This window comes from Cygnus atratus, chromosome 9 (genome assembly GCF_013377495.2).
Source record: "Cygnus atratus isolate AKBS03 ecotype Queensland, Australia chromosome 9, CAtr_DNAZoo_HiC_assembly, whole genome shotgun sequence".
In the NCBI taxonomy this organism is placed as follows: domain Eukaryota; kingdom Metazoa; phylum Chordata; class Aves; order Anseriformes; family Anatidae; genus Cygnus; species Cygnus atratus.
In genome coordinates this window covers 12,018,095-12,038,719 of record NC_066370.1, presented here as the reverse complement: position 1 = coordinate 12,038,719, position 20,625 = coordinate 12,018,095, and the positions used below count along the sequence as shown (strand labels likewise).

The window sequence follows — 20,625 nt, the reverse complement described above, 5'->3', positions numbered from 1 at the left end:
AACCCATCACAGGCAGGCTCCGCAGAGAGAAACCGGCCACCAAAAAAGTTTGCTCCTGAGCCTGCCAGACTCCTGCCTGTGGCCCAGCAGGACCCACGCACACAAGAGACCTTACTGGGTCCTCTCCTAGCAGCCAAAAAGCCCCCGATTAGGCTAGGGTGGTCTTGCGAGGTCTCCAGCCTCCCAGGGCTCAACTTTACCACGAGGGTCAGGAGCTTCTCGCAAGAAATGCCTGGTCCTGGAGAGCCTGAGAGCCTGATGTAACCCCGGCACGAGATTTGACTCGCCTGAAGCTGTTGTCATGTCAGTACAAATTTGGGTCTCAATTTGCCAAATCCTTTTGACACGGGAAAAACCGTTTATGGGGCAAGACTCCTAACCCGGCCGTGGGCGGGGAGACCTCCCTGTGCCAGGCCCGGTATAGCCAAGAGCGTGGGTGCCCCCCGCCCCCCGGCGTGTCGTGTCCTGCATCTCTGCAGCTTTGAACCCACCTCCTGCGTCCTCCCCCAGCCCCGCGCCCCCCGGGCAGGGCAGCCTGGCTGCCTTCAGCCCCCGAGCAGCAGCGCAATGCCGCGGCCCCACAGCCCCCCATCCCAGTGCCGGGAAGCATCGAGAGCTGCTCACGCACGCTCTGCTAGCACGGGCAGCTGCCCTGTAATAAATAACCCCCCATCCGTATCATTAGCGTTAATTATACAGGAACGCACCCCGTCACCTGCACTGCTGGTACAGTTGTGTCTTGGGGGGTACGAGTTGCTGAAAAGCCACCTGCTTGGTTTTCTGCTGGCTCTTACACTGCTCGTCCGTCTGAGGGACTGAGCCCAAGGCAGGAAGGACTGGGATGATGCAGGCTTGGTGCCATGGCCAGAGCAGCTGGGGAAGGGGCAGAAGCACACCAGGACCGCTGGGTGCCAGCTTCCTGAGCGCTTTTCTCGCTGAACCAGCCTTCTGGGCAGGATCAATGCCCACTGCAGGACTGAGCTAACACAAACTGCAACTCGATTCAGCCAGTGGTGGCGGACAGCACCGAGCATCCCCATCCTGACAGTCCATTACAGTACTTTGGTACCCAAAATAACATGGTGCAACGCCCCAGAAGCAGCATGATGCAAGGTGAGGAGCCCCAGGAAGAAACAGGACAGGCACTGCACTGTCCTGCTGCTCACCTGCTGTTAAACTGCTCTAAGCAGGTAAGAAGTGTCTAGAACTTAGACACTTGTCTCATTAAAAACTTAGAAACTGGTCTGGTTACACAGTTCACATCTTAAAGAATCTGATTTGCATAAAGACACTCAAAAATACTGGGTTTGTACTTAATAACAGTTGCTAACTACCCATCAACAGATAATAAACACGTGCTAAATCTAACAGCTCAGTTGTGCTCCTGCGTGCTCCAGCTGAGAGGCCCCACGGCTCGTAGCACAAGGCATGCAGCATCCTTACCAAGAGGCAACTTCAGGAGGGAAGCAAGAATCTTCCAGAGAACAGAGATTTCCCCACTGCATCCCGAAGGCAGCGCACCACCTTCCATTCATGAGACAGCTCAAGCCAAAAAAAAGCTGGAGAGAACCCTCCTGACGGCTCTGCCCCCAAGCTGCAGCCCTTTCATGTGGTTCCAACGCCTCTCACACAGCAGTTTGCACTTTCAAAGAACCACTTGCATGCACACACACCAAACACAATGAACGTCTTGCATCCCGCTGTGTGTGTTCTGACATCGCTCCTACTGCCAAGAAAAAAGTGCATGTGCATAGATGTACGTATACACAAAGGCTTTAGAAAGGATGTTGCTTGCATTTTTACAGCTTTGTTGGGAAAAAAAGCTTTGTTGAAGCTTTTTTTTTTCTTTTTTCTTTCTTTCTTTTTTTTTTTTTTTTTTTTAATATAGAAGCCTAAGGCAAATATAATCCAGGTAAGTTTTGTTTTTTTAAAAAAAAGTCTTCAATACTTTACTTGTGTGTAACACCTGTAGAGTTCTGACACTCCCCAAGGAATGTTTTACAGTAACTGTTTCAGCTGGAAAAAAGGCAATTGCTCAGAAAACTATTGCTACTGGCTAGTCTTACACACCTTGCTAACATGAGTACTCCTTCCAGGAGGGAGAGGATTACGCCTTGCAGGGATGTTACAGCATCGAGACGGCAGCTTTACAAGCCGGAACACCAAGGCGTTCCCCAGCTGTAAGAAGCTGTCCCTGCACGGAAACCTTTGTGGGACAAGCCAGGCACAGGCACAGGAGAGCTCTCCATTGCTGGGGACATTGTCCAATTCCAACTGAGATTTCCATCTCAGTGTCCTCAAACCTGAGAGCTAACCTCAGCACGTTTTGAGCGGTACACAAAGTCATGATTCACCTGTTGCCATAACAAGACTCACAGACATCTAAGGCCAGACACAGAGATCATAACAAGACCTCTGCGAGAAGCGACCACATCAGCTGGCTACCAGATTTTTATAGTTTTCTTTGAAATATCAAGTGATTGCCATCATTAGAGACAAGGCCTGGAAAGCTCAAGCCACTGTGTCAAGTCTTACACGTCTCTAAGCAACCCTGGTGGTTTACTTGCGTGACAATAAACCCTTCCCCTCCGTTGGCCCACATCAGAACTGGACTCTTTTGACCGTTGTTTGCCCATAAAAAACACTTACTGAAATACACCGGCATACATTTATAAAAGGAAGAAATACAATCACTTTATTTTCAGTATACAGACTAAATCCCACTGTAAAATAAAGATAATGAGTGAACACACGTAAGTAAAATACTCCGCACTTAAAAAGAGCCCAGTCTGGCCACGTCTGCTGAACACATCGTTTGCTACGCGGCGCACAGAGCTCTCCAGCATTGCTTCCAAAAGCGTTTGAGGCACTCCCAGGAGCTACACTTCAACTATCAAAATTCAAAGAACCACTCTCTCTTTGCATACGAATGCTACGTTTTCCTGTATGCCCTGAAATACTAGTTAGGTACAATATTATCCCGTCCTCTTTGTTCCCAGATGATGGTGGGTCCTCCTCGCACCCTTACACCAAAGGGAGAAGAAATACTTCTACAGGGAGGTAAGCTCAGCAAGTTACAGCAATACAAACTCTTCAAAGGTGCAGAAAGATGGCATACTGTGATCTGCAGCACATGAATAGGCGGCATGGACAGCGAGACATAAATACAAGTTCTACCCACACACATGCATGCAATCGCCTCCGTGAAGCTTTCTGCACAGCGTAACTCTGTCCACAGCACACGCTTCTCCTGGAAAAAAAAAGCCCTTCTTGAATTTAGCCCATTTAAAGCAGCCAACAAAATCTGATTCCACGTGTTATCGATGGGCGTGTTATTGCTTGCAATAAATTGAAGGAGATTTGGACTTAAGAGGTCCGGTTGCGAAGCGCAAAGGTCACCAGCAGCCCCTAATCAGTTTCCCAGCCCATCGCAGCATCTATTTCCCACAGCCTGCACACCAGACTTTGGCTACAATACTCTGCAGTTTTAAGCAAGCATCTTACCATCCTCTAGAAAACACAACTGAGGTTTTCTCTGACTCCTATTTAAATACATAAGAGCAGTCAGCATCAAGTGTTACAGTTAATTGTACAAAATTCATCATGTTGGTTAGCGAAGGCTCATTCACCTCAAAAGTGGGTGACCTGGGCTGTAATGGCAAAGGCAAGTAGTGCCTAGCTTTCTGAGCAGATATTTCACATTCCCAGTGGAGCAGGCTCGTTCCCACTGAATTGTCAGGCTGCAGATGACCCACCTAGCCCACGGTGAACCTGGCCAAAGTGTGTAAGAATCCAGTCTTTATATCTTGCGCCTCTAATTGAATGTAAAGTTTACACTGACTATCTTTAAGAAGCAATTAAGTAGTTTGGGGATTTCTTCTAAGAAAACACTGACTCAAAGGCTTGATAGAAATTCACAGTGTAATGTAGGAATACCAGCCTATTCTAGACCACTAGCCAGTCGCTGGGAACGGCCACCGAGATCTTCTCTGAAAAGTCACACGGTGCAAAGCCACTTTCTACGTTAAACAACTCTGACTACAACCTTGTTTTACAGCCTCTCTGGCGAACCACACTCTTCAAATCAATTTGAAATGCTGCCTTTAGCTTAGCAAGTATCATAAAGCTGACAGATTATTTTCTGCCTACTGCTGCTCCAGGTGCAATACTGCCTGTATGAATGTAAAACTAATTCTCCTGGCAGGTGACCTAAAACAGCGCCGTTCTCAGACAGCGGATTGGCAGAAGTGGGCTGCAGATTGCAAATCCTCCAAGCTTTCCATACCATGAAGTGAGGTAGCAACAAATAGCCTTTGAAACAGCACTGCCCCAATATTTCGCCCTAGCAATAAATCCCTTTCCCCCACAATTTAGTGAGTAAACTAACTCCCACTCTAGTGAGTAAACTCTAAGCCTCTAGGCTTCTCTGGAGCAGCGGAAGCAGAAAAGAGATGGGAAATAAATAATGAAGGATAAGAAGTAGTAGACCAATAATTTTGCAAAGATTTCCTTTTTGGTACCAGCACTGAGCACTGCTCTTTTTCATGTGGAGAGAAATACAAAACATTGCAGTCCTTTTGTGAGCTTAAAGTCCAAGTGACTTCTGCACAATCTGCTTGGCAATTTTGTTGAATTGTTCTCTGTCTTCCCGCCACATCTTGGAGGCATCTACATTGGCTCCACTTTCATCGTTTGGCTCTGAAATGAGAGAGAGGGAAAGGTAGGTGGGCAGGCAGGCAACTGAGCAAGACCCTCTCGCTTCTTCAACATTGCCTCTGCACTGCCACTTTGCTGTGGCTCTGGCACGCTTCCCCTGCTTGGGCTTGCTGAAACACCATTAAAGGAAATCCAGCTGTGGGATTCCCAACCAGTTCTCATTTAAATGATCACAAGAGAGTGTCACAGCAAGGTAAGAACTTGTTTCTTTAGGCGAGAAACAGGTGGCAGAGAAAAAAGACGGTTTTATTTTGCTTATGGTCTCAGCCCCTGAGCCCCAGCACGCACAAGGACTAACGTGTCACCAGTAGCGTTGTGCATAGCTCTTAAAACTGCACAGTGCTCCCTGCAAAATATTTTTTCTGGTTCTGCGGCTTCACAGACACAAAGCCCTCGCTGAGTAGGCCACCCAAACAGGCTCTGTCACTTTTTTGGATGGTTTGTTCTATTTAAAAAAAACACACCACCACCATAAAATGCTTTCATTTCTGCAACATCTTTCATCCGAGGATTTCAGAGTGCTTTACAAAGTACATTAAGACCCTGTGACTCAAACACTTCTTTTGTGCAGAGGTAAGCTGAGGCACGGGCTCTGTCAAGTTCATGGTCAGCACAGAGCAGGACAATGGTCACAGGATTACACAAGTCACGCAGAACATACTCCGCCCATTTTGCTTCATACACTAGTCCAAATCCAGCACAACCCAGTTCATGGCAGACACCTTGGGCTCCTGTTTTTCTCAACACAATGCTGATGGTCCACCCTGGAACTCCAGTAGTCAGGACAGAAGATGCACAAGTCCCCCAGCTCGGTAAGCTGGGGCTCGGTAAGCTTGCGCTGTCAGCAGAGCCACAGCTGAGAACTTGCCAGCAGCCTGGAAGAAGCTGACAGTTGATGTTTTTGGCTAACTCCTTCAAAAGGCATGGGGAAAAACAGAATGCCCCATCAGAGATCAAGAGACCAGATGATTCTCCAGCAAAGCAGTCCAGGTAAGGCTGGACCACAAGCCGTGCTCCTGGAGGCCCCGGGGAGCCCAGCGAGGTACTGGTCCCCACTGGGCAGCTTCCCAGCAGCAGGTTACTATCCTGAAGCGGATCTAGTCGCACGTAAGAGCCTTTTGTGCTTGCTCTTTGTTCAGCTTTGCTGCTTCTAAAACAGCGTCATCATTCAAAACTGACTCTCAGGGACATGCTTTTTTCCTTTTCAGGCAGTTCAGTGGCTCTGTGTGGAAAAAGATCCGTCTTTTGGGGAGATGTACATGAGAGATCTGATCCACAGCCCTTGCGGGACCGAGGGGAAGCCACTTAAGAGGCTGCAAAAAAACACTTTTACCACACCCCTCTTCTCAAGAAGGCTTCCTTTATATCTGGGGTGGCAGAACGGGGTACATTTCCCATGCTGGCAAACTAACAAACAGAAATAGAGGGAGCTGTCTGGTGAATCACAGAGGCCATGGACTCCTGTTTACCAGACTGATTTGATCTGGCTGGTAACCCTTCAGCTGCTAAAACCAAATCCCTAAAGGGTTTGCACAGGAGCAGCTTGAGCCTCAGGACCCACCACCTGACCATCAATCACCCTGTGCTTGGCTGCTGCTGACCCAGAAGGAATGCTGTGCAGTCGCTACAAAGCTGGAAACACTTGTTTACTAACTCGGTCTTATTTTTTTCTTTTATTTTAAGAGAATAAATAAATATGAGGGCTTTAAGAACTCTGGTTCCTGCTGAGCAGTTTAAATGTCTTTTATCAGGTTAACATTAAAAAGCAAGGAGAAGCTCTAGCTATGCAGCAAGAAGTCAGCTGAGCTACTGCTAATAAAACAGCAGTCCTTACCTGCCAGCATGCTAACGACTGACAAGAGAATCTTTTCCACACTCTGCACAGGACTCCATCGCTCAGCGCTGCTCTCATATCCCATGGGATCATCCCCAGGAGCATGAAGAATGGAGATGCAAACTCTCCCATCCGGGTAAACTGCACAAGAAGTACAGAGGATTGATTGTTACTTGGAGGAAACACTTAGCCTCTCCAGATCTTTAGCACAGATGAACATTTGGACTTTGCCTTCATATGACCGATACTAAAACTTCCTTTTACAAAGGCAAGATGACACAAAAGCTGGAAACAAAGATCTAGCAAAAACTTTGTTAAACAAGTTTACAAACTTGGGTTGTCTTCACCAAGAGAAGCTCTCTGGGAGCGCTCAGATCACTTAATAACGAACGAGAGGCTCCTCTGAAAAAAATAAGAGCTGCAGCCTGGTGGAACAAGCCAAGTATTGAGGCACACACAGCTCCAGGTCGGTAACCAGTCTTAAAGCAAAGGGTAACAGCCTTACAGCACTGAATGCGTGTTGGAGTCCTCCGCTGGACCGTGACTGTAAAAAAAAGTTAAGCAAACATGCTCTGCTGCAGCAGGGAGACAAAAGCAGTAAGGTACAAAGGAAATAATTACTCTCATTTGAGCATTACTCAGGTGCAACCACATGGGTTCGCGCTGCTTTTTTTGCACTTTCTGCTTAAAGCTCAGCTGCATGAAAGCGCAGAGAGGAAAAGTAACCTATCAGCTCAGGATGCGGGCACCTTCCCCTCCCAGTTTTAACCTAAGCAATGCATCCACCTCATACAAGTCCTCCTCTCAGACACCGGACTCCACTGACTTGATCATTAGGCCAAAGCAAAGTTGAACAGGCAACACAGAGAAAATGGGAGTTTGAAATGCTACTTTAGAAACCTGGTAGAATCCTACGGCATCCCAATGAATTACAGCTTCACCCTGGTACTTTCGGTGCTTCTGTTCCTCTGGTGACCAAACCCACACCATTGCCAGGAAAACAAAACAAGTGAGTGACCACTGGAAGCAGTTGTGCTTGTTTCCAGTTCCTTCCACTCAACCAGCTAATGTCTGTACAAGCCTGGGACGTGTAAGCACTTTGGAAGGCTTACTGTATTTACACCCCCTCCTGCAGCCCCGGGCTGAGGGCTGGAGCTGGCCTAACCATAGCTGGAAGAGACGAAAACAGCACATGCTGAATCAGCACTTCTCCCTGCAAGTTACAAACACATCAGGAGAAGTTAGTAAGTTAGTTATTTTCATGTTTTTATGCGGCATCTCTTTTAAAACGGTTGGATGTCAGCAGCATAAACAAGGCAGAAAAGGTTGATTCCAGGAAGACGTACACATCTCCACCTTGTTACTAAATGTTAAAGCAAGATTTTCAATTAATTACTGCTTTGAAGTCACCTATGCCAAAGCATCCATGAACATTATTTTAAGCAACAGTAGTTCTGTGATGTCTCTTGTTCCCTCCGTATATAACTCAAAACTGCAAAGATAATGGAACGTAGACTTTTTGAACACTTTTCTTCCAATTTCCCAAAGGACGAGGAGCAATCATTTAACAGAAACAGAACAGAAGCCTGGCTACGAATTTCTACAGCCTTACTGGCTATAACCAGCCCACCACAAACCCACCTGGGAAGATTCAAACGACTACCTCTGGAGACCTCAAATTTCAATTCACATGACCCAGTCATGGAGCTTTAAAGAGCTGAGGACTGTACATCCAGTCTGTTCCCACCAACCCCCAGAGGCAGTGCTCACGTGTGGCAGAGCCGCTCTGTAACAGGTAAGGGTCAGGCTGCTTGGGCTTCTCTGCACCCCACTCCCTCCTGGCTGTGCTGCAGGCTGGGCACACAAAGCAGCTCCAAGCAGAGATCCTCAAGCCAAGCCCAGAGCTGGACTTGGACCCAGAGCATTGCTCGGACACAGCCCAGCCCCACCAGGCAGTTTGGGTGAATTAGCCCGGCTGGAGCAATGTGCTGACGTGGCCGTGCTGCTTCCACGTGCCAGCAGCTGCCACAGACGTCAGAGCTACAGAGGTGACGCCAAACTGCCTCGAACACTTTTGCACAGGTCTACGCTGGGATGTGTAGATAGAGGTCTTCCACAGGAGAACAAAAAGATGGGTTTGATTGTGGACTAAATGGGCAAGAATCTGTGTCAGTAGTGTTTTGAGAGGGGGAGAGCAGAGGAACTTCAAGAAATTGCAAAATTCCTTGGAATAGGATGAAATAAATGGATGCCCAGCTGAGATCAAGACTGGTGTTATACAAGTGCACGAATGTCAGCTGAGAAGGAAACACCAGGCAGGAGGGCAGCGCTTGCCTTTTATTGCTCTCAGGTGGCACAGACCTAATAGCCCATCACATCTGGGTGATGACAAACAATCTTTACACAAGCCATATTGACTTAACAGACGTACTAAGTAACAATTTTACAACAAACACCAAGGCTGACTCCAGAAAAGAATGGTCTGTGCTGTGAAAAAGAGCTTTACGCTTTTTACCTGTCCAAGGCAAAACGTTGTTAGTTGGAGGCATTGTTACTTCAATTCCTTCTTCTGAAGTCTTAAGAGAAACACAGCTGAGATACTGTCAGTGCTAGCATTGCAGCAAAAGGGACAGCAAAAATCTTTAATATTAAAAGCTTGCGAATGTGCCAGCTGCTTGGACAGAGCACTGCAGATGTCAGAACGATCACGTCAGAAGTGTTACAAAATCCTCGACTTCAGGTGAAAAAAGCCATGCTGCCAACTAAAGCTGCTTCCAAACTTCGGTCAATATGAACAAGTTTTCACTTGTTAAAATAACACAGAACTACTTAAATACAAGCCATAGTGCAATACTGGAAAGAGTCAGTATTATTTTATTAAATCTCACATCGTGTGCAAAGCATTCATCTTCACGCTATTTATTTATTTTACTCAGTTATGAGGATGCCTGGAATGACCTTCAAGGCAGTGAAATTGTTGGAAACTTTACTGGACTGTTTATTACCAACAGGTATCTAAGGATTAATGTCGTAAAGAGAGAGTGACCCTAAGAAAGCGCAGCGTTGCTGTACAGCTGGACACTCCTACGGCACAGCTGGGAGAGCCACTGCTGGTAACAACACCAGCCCTCCCGCTGCCAAAGCTGTTTCTTTAAGGTGCAAAAGCAACCCGTGCCCCTTATGTCCTGCTGCATCAGACTCACTGTTTGGATGGAACATCTCGCACGTGAACCTCATCTTCGGAGGACTCAACGGGTAGTCGAGTGGGAAGCTCAGAATAGCAGGGAAAACCCCGTACTCGAAACAGGTGTCTTCAGGACCCCTAGAAACAGATAAAAAGCTATTCACTCAAGTTTTATATATTTCTTTCACCCAAATTCTTGTCTAGTGAGACGCCTTAGCTTTGGATTATATCATCTGCTCCAGAACACTGAGAGTTAAAACACTCTCACCTCACACCTCAAACTTAGATCCAAATACAGGGTTTGGGAGGGAAGGGGAAAAAAAATAAATCAAAGCTTGCACACTAAATTACTAGGAAGGTCACAACATGGCTTAATTAGCAGGGTGTGTCTGGCTATAATTGGAGTATCTGGCTCCAAGGCATGTTCCAGGATTTGAGTGTCTGCACGTCAAGAGAAAGCAGAGGCAGGTGTGGGACTCCTGTGCCTTTGAAGATACTGCTGTGCTGCACACAGAGAGATGTCAAACGCTGCAGCTCAAAAATAATTCAGAAAACCCAGGAGGATTCAAACTGCCAGTATCGAGCGTAACCACACATAAACACTTCACACCTTCTGATGCAAAAAATACAGCAATGGTTTGTAACAATAAACACACAGCCCAGGGACCGTAAATGCTAGGTGCAGGACAACCATGATTTTTACAGACCTATGGTATTTAGGTTTCACTCTCTCAAACGTACACTGAGAAGAACTTCATCAAGGCTCCTGCATGAAACACTGCGCTATGAACACAATAAGGAAATCAAAGTACAAATTCAAAGGGCAATCAAGTGAGAATACGAAGACAACTATTTTGCCCTCTTTGCAGAAAGCATCTTTGGAAGGTAAGCAAAAGAGTTTATTTGACATGATTTATTCAAACTCGGTGAACCATCTGGAAGTTATAAAGCAAACATGATCTCCCCTGACTGGGAAGATCACGGAACGAGCTTCATCACTTAAAACCTTAGCCAGGGAAACACATGCATTGCACAGAAAGCTTTTTAAACAAGGATTATATTGTCTGGGAAATAAAGCTTACGAATGTATTCATGCCTCCACCTCCCAACCCGCAAACACATTCTCCATGCCAGAAGGAAAAAAAAAAATTCAAAGCCAAATGGTCAAAGACTCCTTACAGCTAAGGCTGCACTGGTAACCTGCAGAGAAGAAAAAAACAAAACAAAAAAAACAAAAAAAAAAAAAAACTGAGACTAACAAAACCTAAAGCCCTAAGAAGTTAAACTTTGGGATTTAACTCAGCTTGGGTTTAACTCAGTTAAACTTTGGGATTCAAAAGACTTGGCTGGTCAATAAATACAAGACTAAAATGTTTTAAACCTGCACACTTACAGCAGCAGGCAAGATTAGAGACACTCACTGACGCAGAACGAAAGCTAACCCATCTCAACCACTGACGTTCCCTCTCTTGTCTTTTCCATAAATTTAGCCAGGATCCAATATTCACATCTGAGGGTAAACCGAATGCATTTTTTCATGAGCGTTTTTAATTCCAGCTGCATTTTGAAGGCTCATTGTTGAACTTCTGAGGGTATGTACATACACGCATTGAAAGCTGGTGGGTGTCTTATGTTCTGTTTTGAGAGCAAACACACAGCCTCGAGGGCTCTTCTGTCAAATATGTTAACCCAACAGGCTCCGTTGCAGGCCCTGCAATAAGTGAGCAAACTGCTTTTGTTTTAGCCATTCAGCGCTGCCAGGATCAACTTCAAAGAAATTATTCGAGTTAATCCAAGGCAGCATTTGCAACTACGGAACACCCAGGACAGCGCCACTTTCAAGTCACAAAGGACATCACCATGGCCAACAAGGCACAAAGCACAGCACCTTCTGTAGCACTGCCACCTGCTCTGTGAAGATTTCAAAGCACATCACACTTGCAAAGCCTCCGTAACTTATGGTATGATTTCCTCTGAGCTGCTACGCCAGCTGGAGCCCAGACTACCGGGTACCCGATCAGGGTTCCCCCAAGAAAAGCCCCGGTGCCATCCTTCCCTCGCAGCAGAGAGCCAATAGTCCAGCCCATTAAACAAGCAGTGCCTTAAGCAGCTTTTCTGCTTTCTCAGAAAAAAACTGCTTGAGGCACTGCTTAAGGCACTCATTCTGCACGGCTCGGGACATAAATCTCTAAGAAATACCTCATCCTAAACCTGGTTAAACAGAAAATCCTGTGAGGTCTGCGAGGCAGGCGGTCTGCATCATTCCCCCCACGCAATACTACTCTGAGACTTCACTGAAGGGCTGGGGCACCACTTCTCCAGCACGGCATCCAGCATCTTCCCAGCCACCACAGCACTTCACCTCCATCGCACAAGCTACAAAAATGTACTGGGAACTGACAGCAACGGTAAGGTTGGAGGAAACTCCGAGGGCCATCGGTACCCATGCGGGTTCAATCCTGACTCCGTCACTGTGCACAGTGATCGCAGCAGCCTTTTCTGTCCTGGTCACACTTCTGGTGCTCTCACAGTCGGTCTGCTTCCAGGCAACTACAGCAAAGAGATCTAAGCAAATTCAAGAAACTAACAAAAAGTTGCATTATTCCGGCAGCATCGGCGCTAAAGATGCTGAATCCAACGCCGAAAAAATCATATTATTAACAACTCTGCCAACATAACATGAAAATGAGAAACTCTGAGAGTTCGATGTTGCTTGGGCAAGGGGAAAAACACAGCGGTAGCGTCTGCCAAATCAGGAGGGAAAAAGCGAATTGACAAGGACAATTAATTCTATAGCCATGGTTTCAAGTACATTTGTAAAGGGCTTCTTATTTGTAAAAAGAAGCTGGAAAAAGACCAAAGCCCACAGTCGTCAGATGCTGAAAAGGGGAATTCCACACTAAACAAAACAAAAAGGCATAAGCCTAATTATAGATCTAATTACCTTTCTAGAGAGGCTTTTTATAAGTTTGCTTCAATCTATATAATTTCTTTTTCAAGCAATCTTTAGGCTAACAAAGTTCTTTACAATTACATATTTTTGTGTCTTTGGGGATAAACTTTAATACCACGGCAAGCTTTCCTATGCCAACCAAAGAGGACCAAACTTCCCCTTGAAACATGAAATTCATGAGCTTGCACAACACAACACAGCCTGTCGGACCTCACGCAGTGCTAAGGTATTGAGCAGCATTATGATAAACCCTCTCGACATGCTGGGGCTATTTATCATCATGAATAAGTCATCCTGCTGCAAAGACTTGGTTTTCATAAATATTCTAATCCAGCTCCTGTTTGATGTCTTATCATAAAGGTGCGTTTCACACCAGGTTCTGAACCTTCACTATTTGGAAAAATTATCACATTGCGTTTGCAATTCCAGATCTAATATGTAAGCTTAAAAACTATTCTGTCATTCGGTCATGTCAGTACAGCCTTAACATTTATGTTTAACATTTATTCAGCACTGCTGCTGCAGGCAAGAACACCGGAAATACAAATTATTATTAGCATTATTTTTAAAAGGCATTACATTTTTATTTTATCTCTGAGCCAAGCTCTTACATCATCAATCCATTAATCTCTGTAACATTACCCAGCCTACCTCTGGATTGATAGATGGGTGATGTCTTTTTCCCCGTTAAGTCTCTCTTTTTTTTCTGTATTTATTTGTGATGATGTACTCTAACTTTATTGAAACTGGGTGAAGAGAAGAAAAAAAAATTCTCTTTTTCATTATTATGCTACTTACCTACCTTTTGTATTCCATCTGTCTCAAATTTAAAGTCAACCTTACTTTAATTACCTCATCTGCACTTCTTTCAATCCCACAGTCTAACGCAGCACATTTGAGATTACAAAACAGTCAAGAAGATTATCACAAAAATGTAAACAAGTCATTTAGCTTGCTTTCCAGATGTACTCAAATATTTTTACTAATAGAGTTTTGTAAAGAGATGAAAGTAACCCAACATGTTTAGAGTAAACATGTTTCTATTGTACCACAGCTTCAGAATTTAGCAGATCTTAAAATATAATTCTATTATGACACACACACAATACAGAAACCAAAAGCTCCTCCGCCTCTCATTTTACGCTGACAAAGACCTGAAGCTCAACACTCAGCACTTTAAAGGGCTTTCAAGTTTGCAGGCAGCTCCTCTGTTGTTTAAGAATTTGTTATGGGAAACATCAGAAAAAAATATTTTCTAGGTAATGAATCAAATACAAAAGTACTTCTGTGTGTCCCCCAGGAAAGCTCTCATCAACCACAAAATCTCTGCTGCTAGAAAGTATTGATGGACAAGAATTTCCTTCCACATTCCAAGAAGCGCATTAAATTCTCTGGGATTTCTGAACTCCAAGCTACGCACAACTTTCTGAACTGAAAGTAGGTACTAGAAAATACATGTTTTAGAGAGGTGCTAACTACCTGACTTACAGAAAGAAGAGAAAGCTTTGGCAGTTGCCTAACGTGAGAGGTGTGGGCTGCCATAAGCTACCTATTTCCCCAAAAGGTGTGTATCTTCAGGGGACCGAGCCAGCAGGAATCACGACCTGTTTGTCCCAGGATGTATTATTGCTGCGATAAGCAGAGGCATTCACCAACTCCTCATGTGAATCTGCCAACAAGCAGCCTTCATTCAAATCTCCACTTACCAAGGCCTGAAATAATTTGGAGTTTCACATTTGCAACTGAGCAGGATCACCCATGCGGCCAGCTTTTGCGGGATAGGTGACACACTACAGCTCGACAGGCTTTTGCACTGCTTGCACAATCCACAGCGACCAGAGCTACTCACCAGAGGCAGAGCTTATACACAAAACCGCTGCGCACAACAGCAGCTGATTCAGGACATTCACAGAATTTTAAAAGATTATTTAAGTTTGTGGGGTTTTTGGTTGGTTGGTTTTTACTTCAACTGCTTTATCAGACTGATTACCTTTCACTTCTCCTAGAATAAATTTTAGTACTAAGTAATTTTAGACACTCACCTTTTTCTCCTATCGCTGATAATCTGCCTGTTTCACTCCACTTCACATGAGAAAACCTGTCCCGTATTTGCAGTTGAGCAATGTTCCCAACAGGTCTGTGTGATCTACAAGCAATTTATGGTTTCCTACAGTGTTTGTGCATACACCGTATATCCAGTGGAGCCCAAACGATGATTCCTGTAGCATTTGCAAGTTATACATGCCAAGGGTTTCTTATTGTGACACCTGCACAACAAATCATCACTTGAGCGCAACACTGCCTCTGCCCAACTGTTTAAATTCCCAATAAAATTCTCAGCTTGGATCTGACAAAAAGTTCCCAGCCAAAAATAGGCCAAGGTTGATGTTAGGCAAAACAGGTATGATTATTACTTTTTTATTTTTTTAAACATTCTTCTATTAACTCACATAATCAGAGCTTCCCACTCAAAGAAGTTCTCTTCATTCATAGGACCTGTCAAGAAACAAAACAGAACAATGCTCAGAGCTACCAGAAGGTGAGGCTCCAACTTGGCAGCACACAGACTCCGCTCAGCTCCTCACCTGCTACTATCCCTTCTGGTGGGTTCAGGGTCAGCTCTGTGAAAAGAACAAACACCAGGAGGTTAACACGACCGGCAAGCCTGAGCGTTTCAGCGAGCGTCTGGGTCACCGTGGCTCAGCACGGAGGCTCCACAGCAAAAACCCTCAGGGAAAACCTCGAGGAGGAGACCGTGGGAGGAATCGTCTGGACGTGCTGTACTGGGCAAGACTCCACATCCAGCAGGCCCCAGGATCTCACTGGTGGCAATTTAACTTTGCCATGCAAGATGATTTTCTAAACAAAATGATCACAGAATCATAGAAAGGTTTGGGTTGGAAGGGGGCCTTAAAGATCCTCTAGGTCAACCCCCTGCCCTGGGCAGGGCCCCCAGCCCCATCCAGCCTGGCCTTGGGCACTGCCAGGGATGGGGCACCCACAGCTGCCCTGGGCAGCGCCTCACCACCCTCTGAGTGAAGAATTTCTTCCTAATATCTAACCTAACATCTACCTTTTTTCAGTTTAAAGCCATTCAGGCACACAACCAACGTGATGAGAACACAGGCTGTCTTACAACCCCTTGGCACCGACTCAGGGTAAGAGACCCCAACACTCGCACTGCTCATCGAGAGCATCACTTCCCAAACAGTGGCCTGCGGGCTACCAGCACACAAAACAACCGCAGAAAACTCCCTACGCTTTCTCAGGCACAAAAAAAAAAAAAGAAGTACGAATACACAGCCAGGGAAGACAAAAAGTCCCGAACCAATAACCGAGAGGCTTAACCTAATTTCTGCTAGGCTATGAACGAAAGCTGCAGGTGATGCTGCACAGAACAGCACACGGATCTTCGTCTGTCAAGGAAAACTTACTGCCAAGGAAAGACAGCAAAATCTAAGTTCACCCAGCTTGCAATTACCTTTGGCACAAACCTCCCTGATTCAAGTTCAAAGAGCAGGAAATTGGAGGTCGGTGTCAGGGCGAAACACACCCCGAGCACCAGGGCAGTGGCATTACAGAACAGGCTTTCCACCCTGAGAGCGGGTCTCCAGCGCCCTGCCTGCAGACGTTTTTAGGCAGACGGAGAGAGATGTCAAGGCTGGGAGCTCCTGAACTGTGTGTATCTATCGTGGGGCACTCTCTTTAAGGAAAAAAAAAATAATAATAATAACGGGTATTTCCCCTGATTTCCTTTGAAAACCTGGGGAGCTTCGTTGTTTCAGCCCCCGTGCTGCCGGAGGCAGCATCTGGCAGCAAAGCCAGGGGGCTCTTTACGGCGCTCCCCCTCCGAGAACAACCAGGGCGATGGGAAGCAGGAGGCAAATACCAGTGAGCAAAGTCTCCGCAGTGCTGGAAGTTCAATTCTCCACTTCTCCTTCTCATCCCTCCCCTTGGGGACAGGTGAAGGAGGTTTCCATCCAGAAGGACCGGAGGCAAAGCAGTACCGGCAGTGAACGGGCACAGGAGCTTTGACTGGGAAGAGCTGCTGGTCGGTTAGGAAGGAAAAGGCCCTTTTACACGTGCACGGTCACATCCTCCCAGGTGATCTGTTGAAACCTCTCTCTCTAAAGGAAACTGGGGGCACTGCTTTCAAGAGCTACAAAGCGTGATCTGCTCCAGTCCTGCCACTGCTTCTGAAACAGAAGCCAAACAAGGGTAATCCTAGAGGAATGCTGGGGGGGATTTTTTCCGATTATTGCAGCATGCAGCAAAAAGACTGCAATCAGTGTTTGTTTAACCTCTCCCTGCAGAAAGCCTCCTGAGGAGCTGGAAATGGAAGTGGGCAAACACTGGAACAGGCTTCCAAGAGAGGTGGTCGGTGCCCCGCGCCTGGCAGCAGTCAGGAGGCACCTGGACAATGCCCTCAGTGATGTGCTTTACCTGCTGGTAGGCCCTGAAGCGGTGAGGCGGCTGGAAAAAAGGATAAAGATGGGAAACCAGAAGAGGAATCCTAAAAACAAACAAACAAAAAAAACTTTGAAGGGCCAAAGGGGAAGACCGAGAAAAGTGTCTGTGGAAAACAAAGGGGCAGCAGAGGTGCGAGGAGAAGCAGAGGCTGGCAGGTAAGACGCTGGCCATTTATACATCAGCAGAGCCACTTTGGGGTGTCACAGGGAGTCTGGGTGGCTGGAGAGCTTTCTGTTCACATACATGTGGTGGGTGCATGCTGGAGGAGCCCGTGGCGGCGCAGCCCACCAACCGATGCAGAACAATGTCTCTCTTCAGCGCTGGGAGCATTTGGAGCCGTTTCCAGCTTCGCATCCTCCACAAGGCATCCCGTTTGGTTCGCATGGCGGTTTTGCTGCACACAGTCAGGGGATTTGCGTCCAAACCCAGACACAATGGAGTCCCAGCTTGCAGCAGAAGAGCTAAGCCTTACTTGAAAGCTTTGCTTTTAACTCGAGTCTGAATGAAAGGCAGAAGCTGGCACAACCGGAGCGCAGTGCTTCTGCTAGGAACCGGGGGCAGATTTGGGTGCACACACCACTGATACCTCCCTTCTCATTCTGGTGCTCGCTGACTACACCTCAAACAACAGGAGAGCTGAGAACATACCTTCTTGTCGGTGGGGTTAACAGAAGGACTGACTGTATTACTAAGAGAAGTCCAACAGCATGCCTTCTGCAAGCCGTACCCATTTAGCATGTCCCCAGGGTGACCGAGCAAGCAAAGTTCAGAAAATAGTACAGGCATGTTCCCTCAGCACCTGAGGTGCCTGAACCCAGAGCCCTGCTTCGCAAGAAGCCCCATTTCCTTCTCTCCTTTTGACTCACCACCCGACCACACACAGCAGCCCTGGGCCTGCCACCTCCCTCGCACCCGGCCAGGCGCTGGTCTGGGGGCTCAGGCGCGAGACCCCCAGGAAGGGCTCTGGCTTGGTGCCCACCCACCCAGCCAAGGTCGCGTCTGGAAGCAAGCTCTCCGCCTCCAGCTCAAGCCTGTAGCCCATTTTAGATTGAAAGCATCCAGACGGTGATAAGATATCTTCATGATCTCGTAGCAAGGAAATGATAAAGGCAGAAGCAGCAGGTTCCCACCTCTTAAGTCTCACAAGCTCCTATTGAGACTGTATTTTTTTCAGGCTGTAATACTATTAAATATTCTAAATTTAGAATTAATAACAAAGGGATTACGCCCTTTCTTATACCTGATTTCTGAAAGCTTTATCTCAAATTAGTTTTATGATATATAAAAATGCTTGAATAAATGTGAGACAGCAAAAAGTCATCAGACTCTAAACACATAAACAACGTTCTAAACAAGGACAAAAAATAAATAAATCTCGTCGGTGCTCAGAGCCATCTTCCTTCTGCCTCTGCATAGAAGGGAAAACAGTGAGGTTTCAGAGCATTTCCCAGATGGAAGTAAGGCTTTTGGGTTCCAGCGGGTTGAAACTTCTCCCTGCATCAAACATTCTTCACCCATGGTAAAAATAAACTGATTCAGAAACGCACACAGGGAAAATTAAAGGCCAAAGCTTAAAGCGTGCACGCACACACAGAGAAGCAAAGGGGCCAATCCTCAAAGCCTTCCCCTCTCCACCACTGTGCCGGCAGGGCAGAAACCGAAATTTCTCGTTTGCTTCTGTACCGCAGGTGTCCAGAAGCAGAAGCACCGTCCCCTCAGCCACCACGGATGGCATTCACTTCTCACAGCACTGTGTTTTATTACTGTTGGGAAAGGGTTTGGAAAGGAAGATCACAAACGAGATGTTATCTCCGTTCATGGTAAGTGCTACATTGGGAAACTACGCAGAGAAGACTCACGTGATGTCTGCCTGTAGCATTCATTAAAACTGGTTTCGATGCTGTCTATTTAGCATCGCTTTTCCCTTAATAATTCATTCATACAGGACATTCGAGTTAGATCTCGGAGCCTCTCAGAAACAAAGGATCAAAAACGCTGCAGGGACTTACGTAAGAGAAAAGACAAAAGCAAAGTCGAGTCTTTTGGCAGCTGGCTTCCAGGCCGGCGGTTCTGGACCGCAGCAGAAATCTGCGGGTTTCTCGGGCACGACGTAAGCACGCGTCTCACCCGCACGGCGGCCCCAGGCCAGCTCAGAAAGGGCCGTGCAAAGCTTTGGGTTGGAGTCCAGCTCTTACAGCCCGACGCCAACCTCCACCTACCAAACAAGCCTTTTTTCCCCCCTGTTCTACTTCCTTTCCTTACGTAAAAGGCCAGAATCTGAAAGACCAAAACCAACTAAGTAAACAAAAAAAGGAAGCCGTGTATCTTTTACAAGAAACTCACCTTCGGACACCTCGCAAGCACACTAGGAAATGGACTGCTCATGCTAGCGGGAGCACCCCAAGAGGGCCCCATCCCCGGGGCACCCAGCAGCAGCAGCAGCAGCAGCAGCAGCAGCAGCAGCAGCAGCAGCAGCAGGCGGCTCCCTGCTCCCTCTGGCGGGGCGCTGAGAGGACCGCTCGCCGACACGGCGCATTGCTCCAGCCGCCACTGTCTGCGAGCCACAGCCCGTGCAGTTTTTAAACAAACAAGTCTACGTCAGCCCTCGCCGAGGCCTGGTTTAAACGCTTTCACCAGCCGCTGCTCTATCTTTTGGGTAACAAAGCCGCGTGACGGGGGCTCCCTCGGCTGCGTTTTGTTCCGCCTGGAAAACGTAACCGGGCAATAAAAAGGAGAACTGGCCCCTCGTCCGGGGCTTCCTGAGCGGGGCCGACGGGGAGAGCCCCGGGGAAGCGCTCCCGGGACGGGACGGGGCACGGAGGGGCAGGGACCGCCGGTGGGCCCGGTTACGGCCCGACCCTGCCCGCCCGGAGCCGCGGCAGGATCCCGTCACGGGCGGCGGGGGGAGGCCGAGGAGCGCCCGGAGCCCCCCGGGCCCCTCCGAGCCGCCGCCCCCCCAAGCCGGGCCGCCCCCCCCCCCCCCCCACTCACGCTTGTACTCGGCCATCAGCCGCTTCAGCGCCGTCCCCGCCATGACTCCGCCTCTGTGGTGCGGGCAGGGCCCGCCCAGCCGCGCTGAGCAGGCGCGGAGCGAGCGGGGCTCCGGCTGAGGCGAGGCCCCGAAAGGCGGGCGCCATGGCGGCCGGGGGCGAGGGACGGGGAACGGGGGCATGGCGGGGACACGGGCGTGGGGCTGCGGGGTGCCCCGGCCGCAGCAGGGCCCTCGTGAGAAGTCGCTTGGAACAGATGTGCCACTTCGCCGGAGCGCAAACTCACACGGACCCCTTTAAAGTTGGTTAAGGTTTGGCAGCGCAGTGGGAATTCAAAGCCTAGTTTGGGGTTTCGTTGGGTTTTTAGAACCCGGCACGCGGGCACGTTTGTATGTACGTGTGTCCTCGCCTACCGCGTTCTTGGCAGCTCCGCACGCACAGCGCGGTGGCATTAGAGGCTTCCCTCCCCACTTACAGA

General features: G+C 47.6%; 1 protein-coding gene across 1 annotated transcript; it reads right to left on the bottom strand.

The window, feature by feature from the left end:
- Positions 1-2,664: 2,664 nt before the first annotated feature.
- On the bottom strand, positions 2,665-20,254 carry UBE2G2 (ubiquitin conjugating enzyme E2 G2). Its single transcript, XM_035544658.2, has 6 exons — positions 20,149-20,254; positions 15,273-15,308; positions 15,138-15,183; positions 9,754-9,872; positions 6,551-6,691; positions 2,665-4,698 (listed from the first exon to the last, which is right to left on the bottom strand). Exons 1-6 carry the CDS (start codon positions 20,189-20,191, stop codon positions 4,586-4,588), a joined length of 498 nt encoding a protein of 165 aa, XP_035400551.1. The 5' UTR covers positions 20,192-20,254; the 3' UTR covers positions 2,665-4,585.
- Positions 20,255-20,625: the final 371 nt, after the last annotated feature.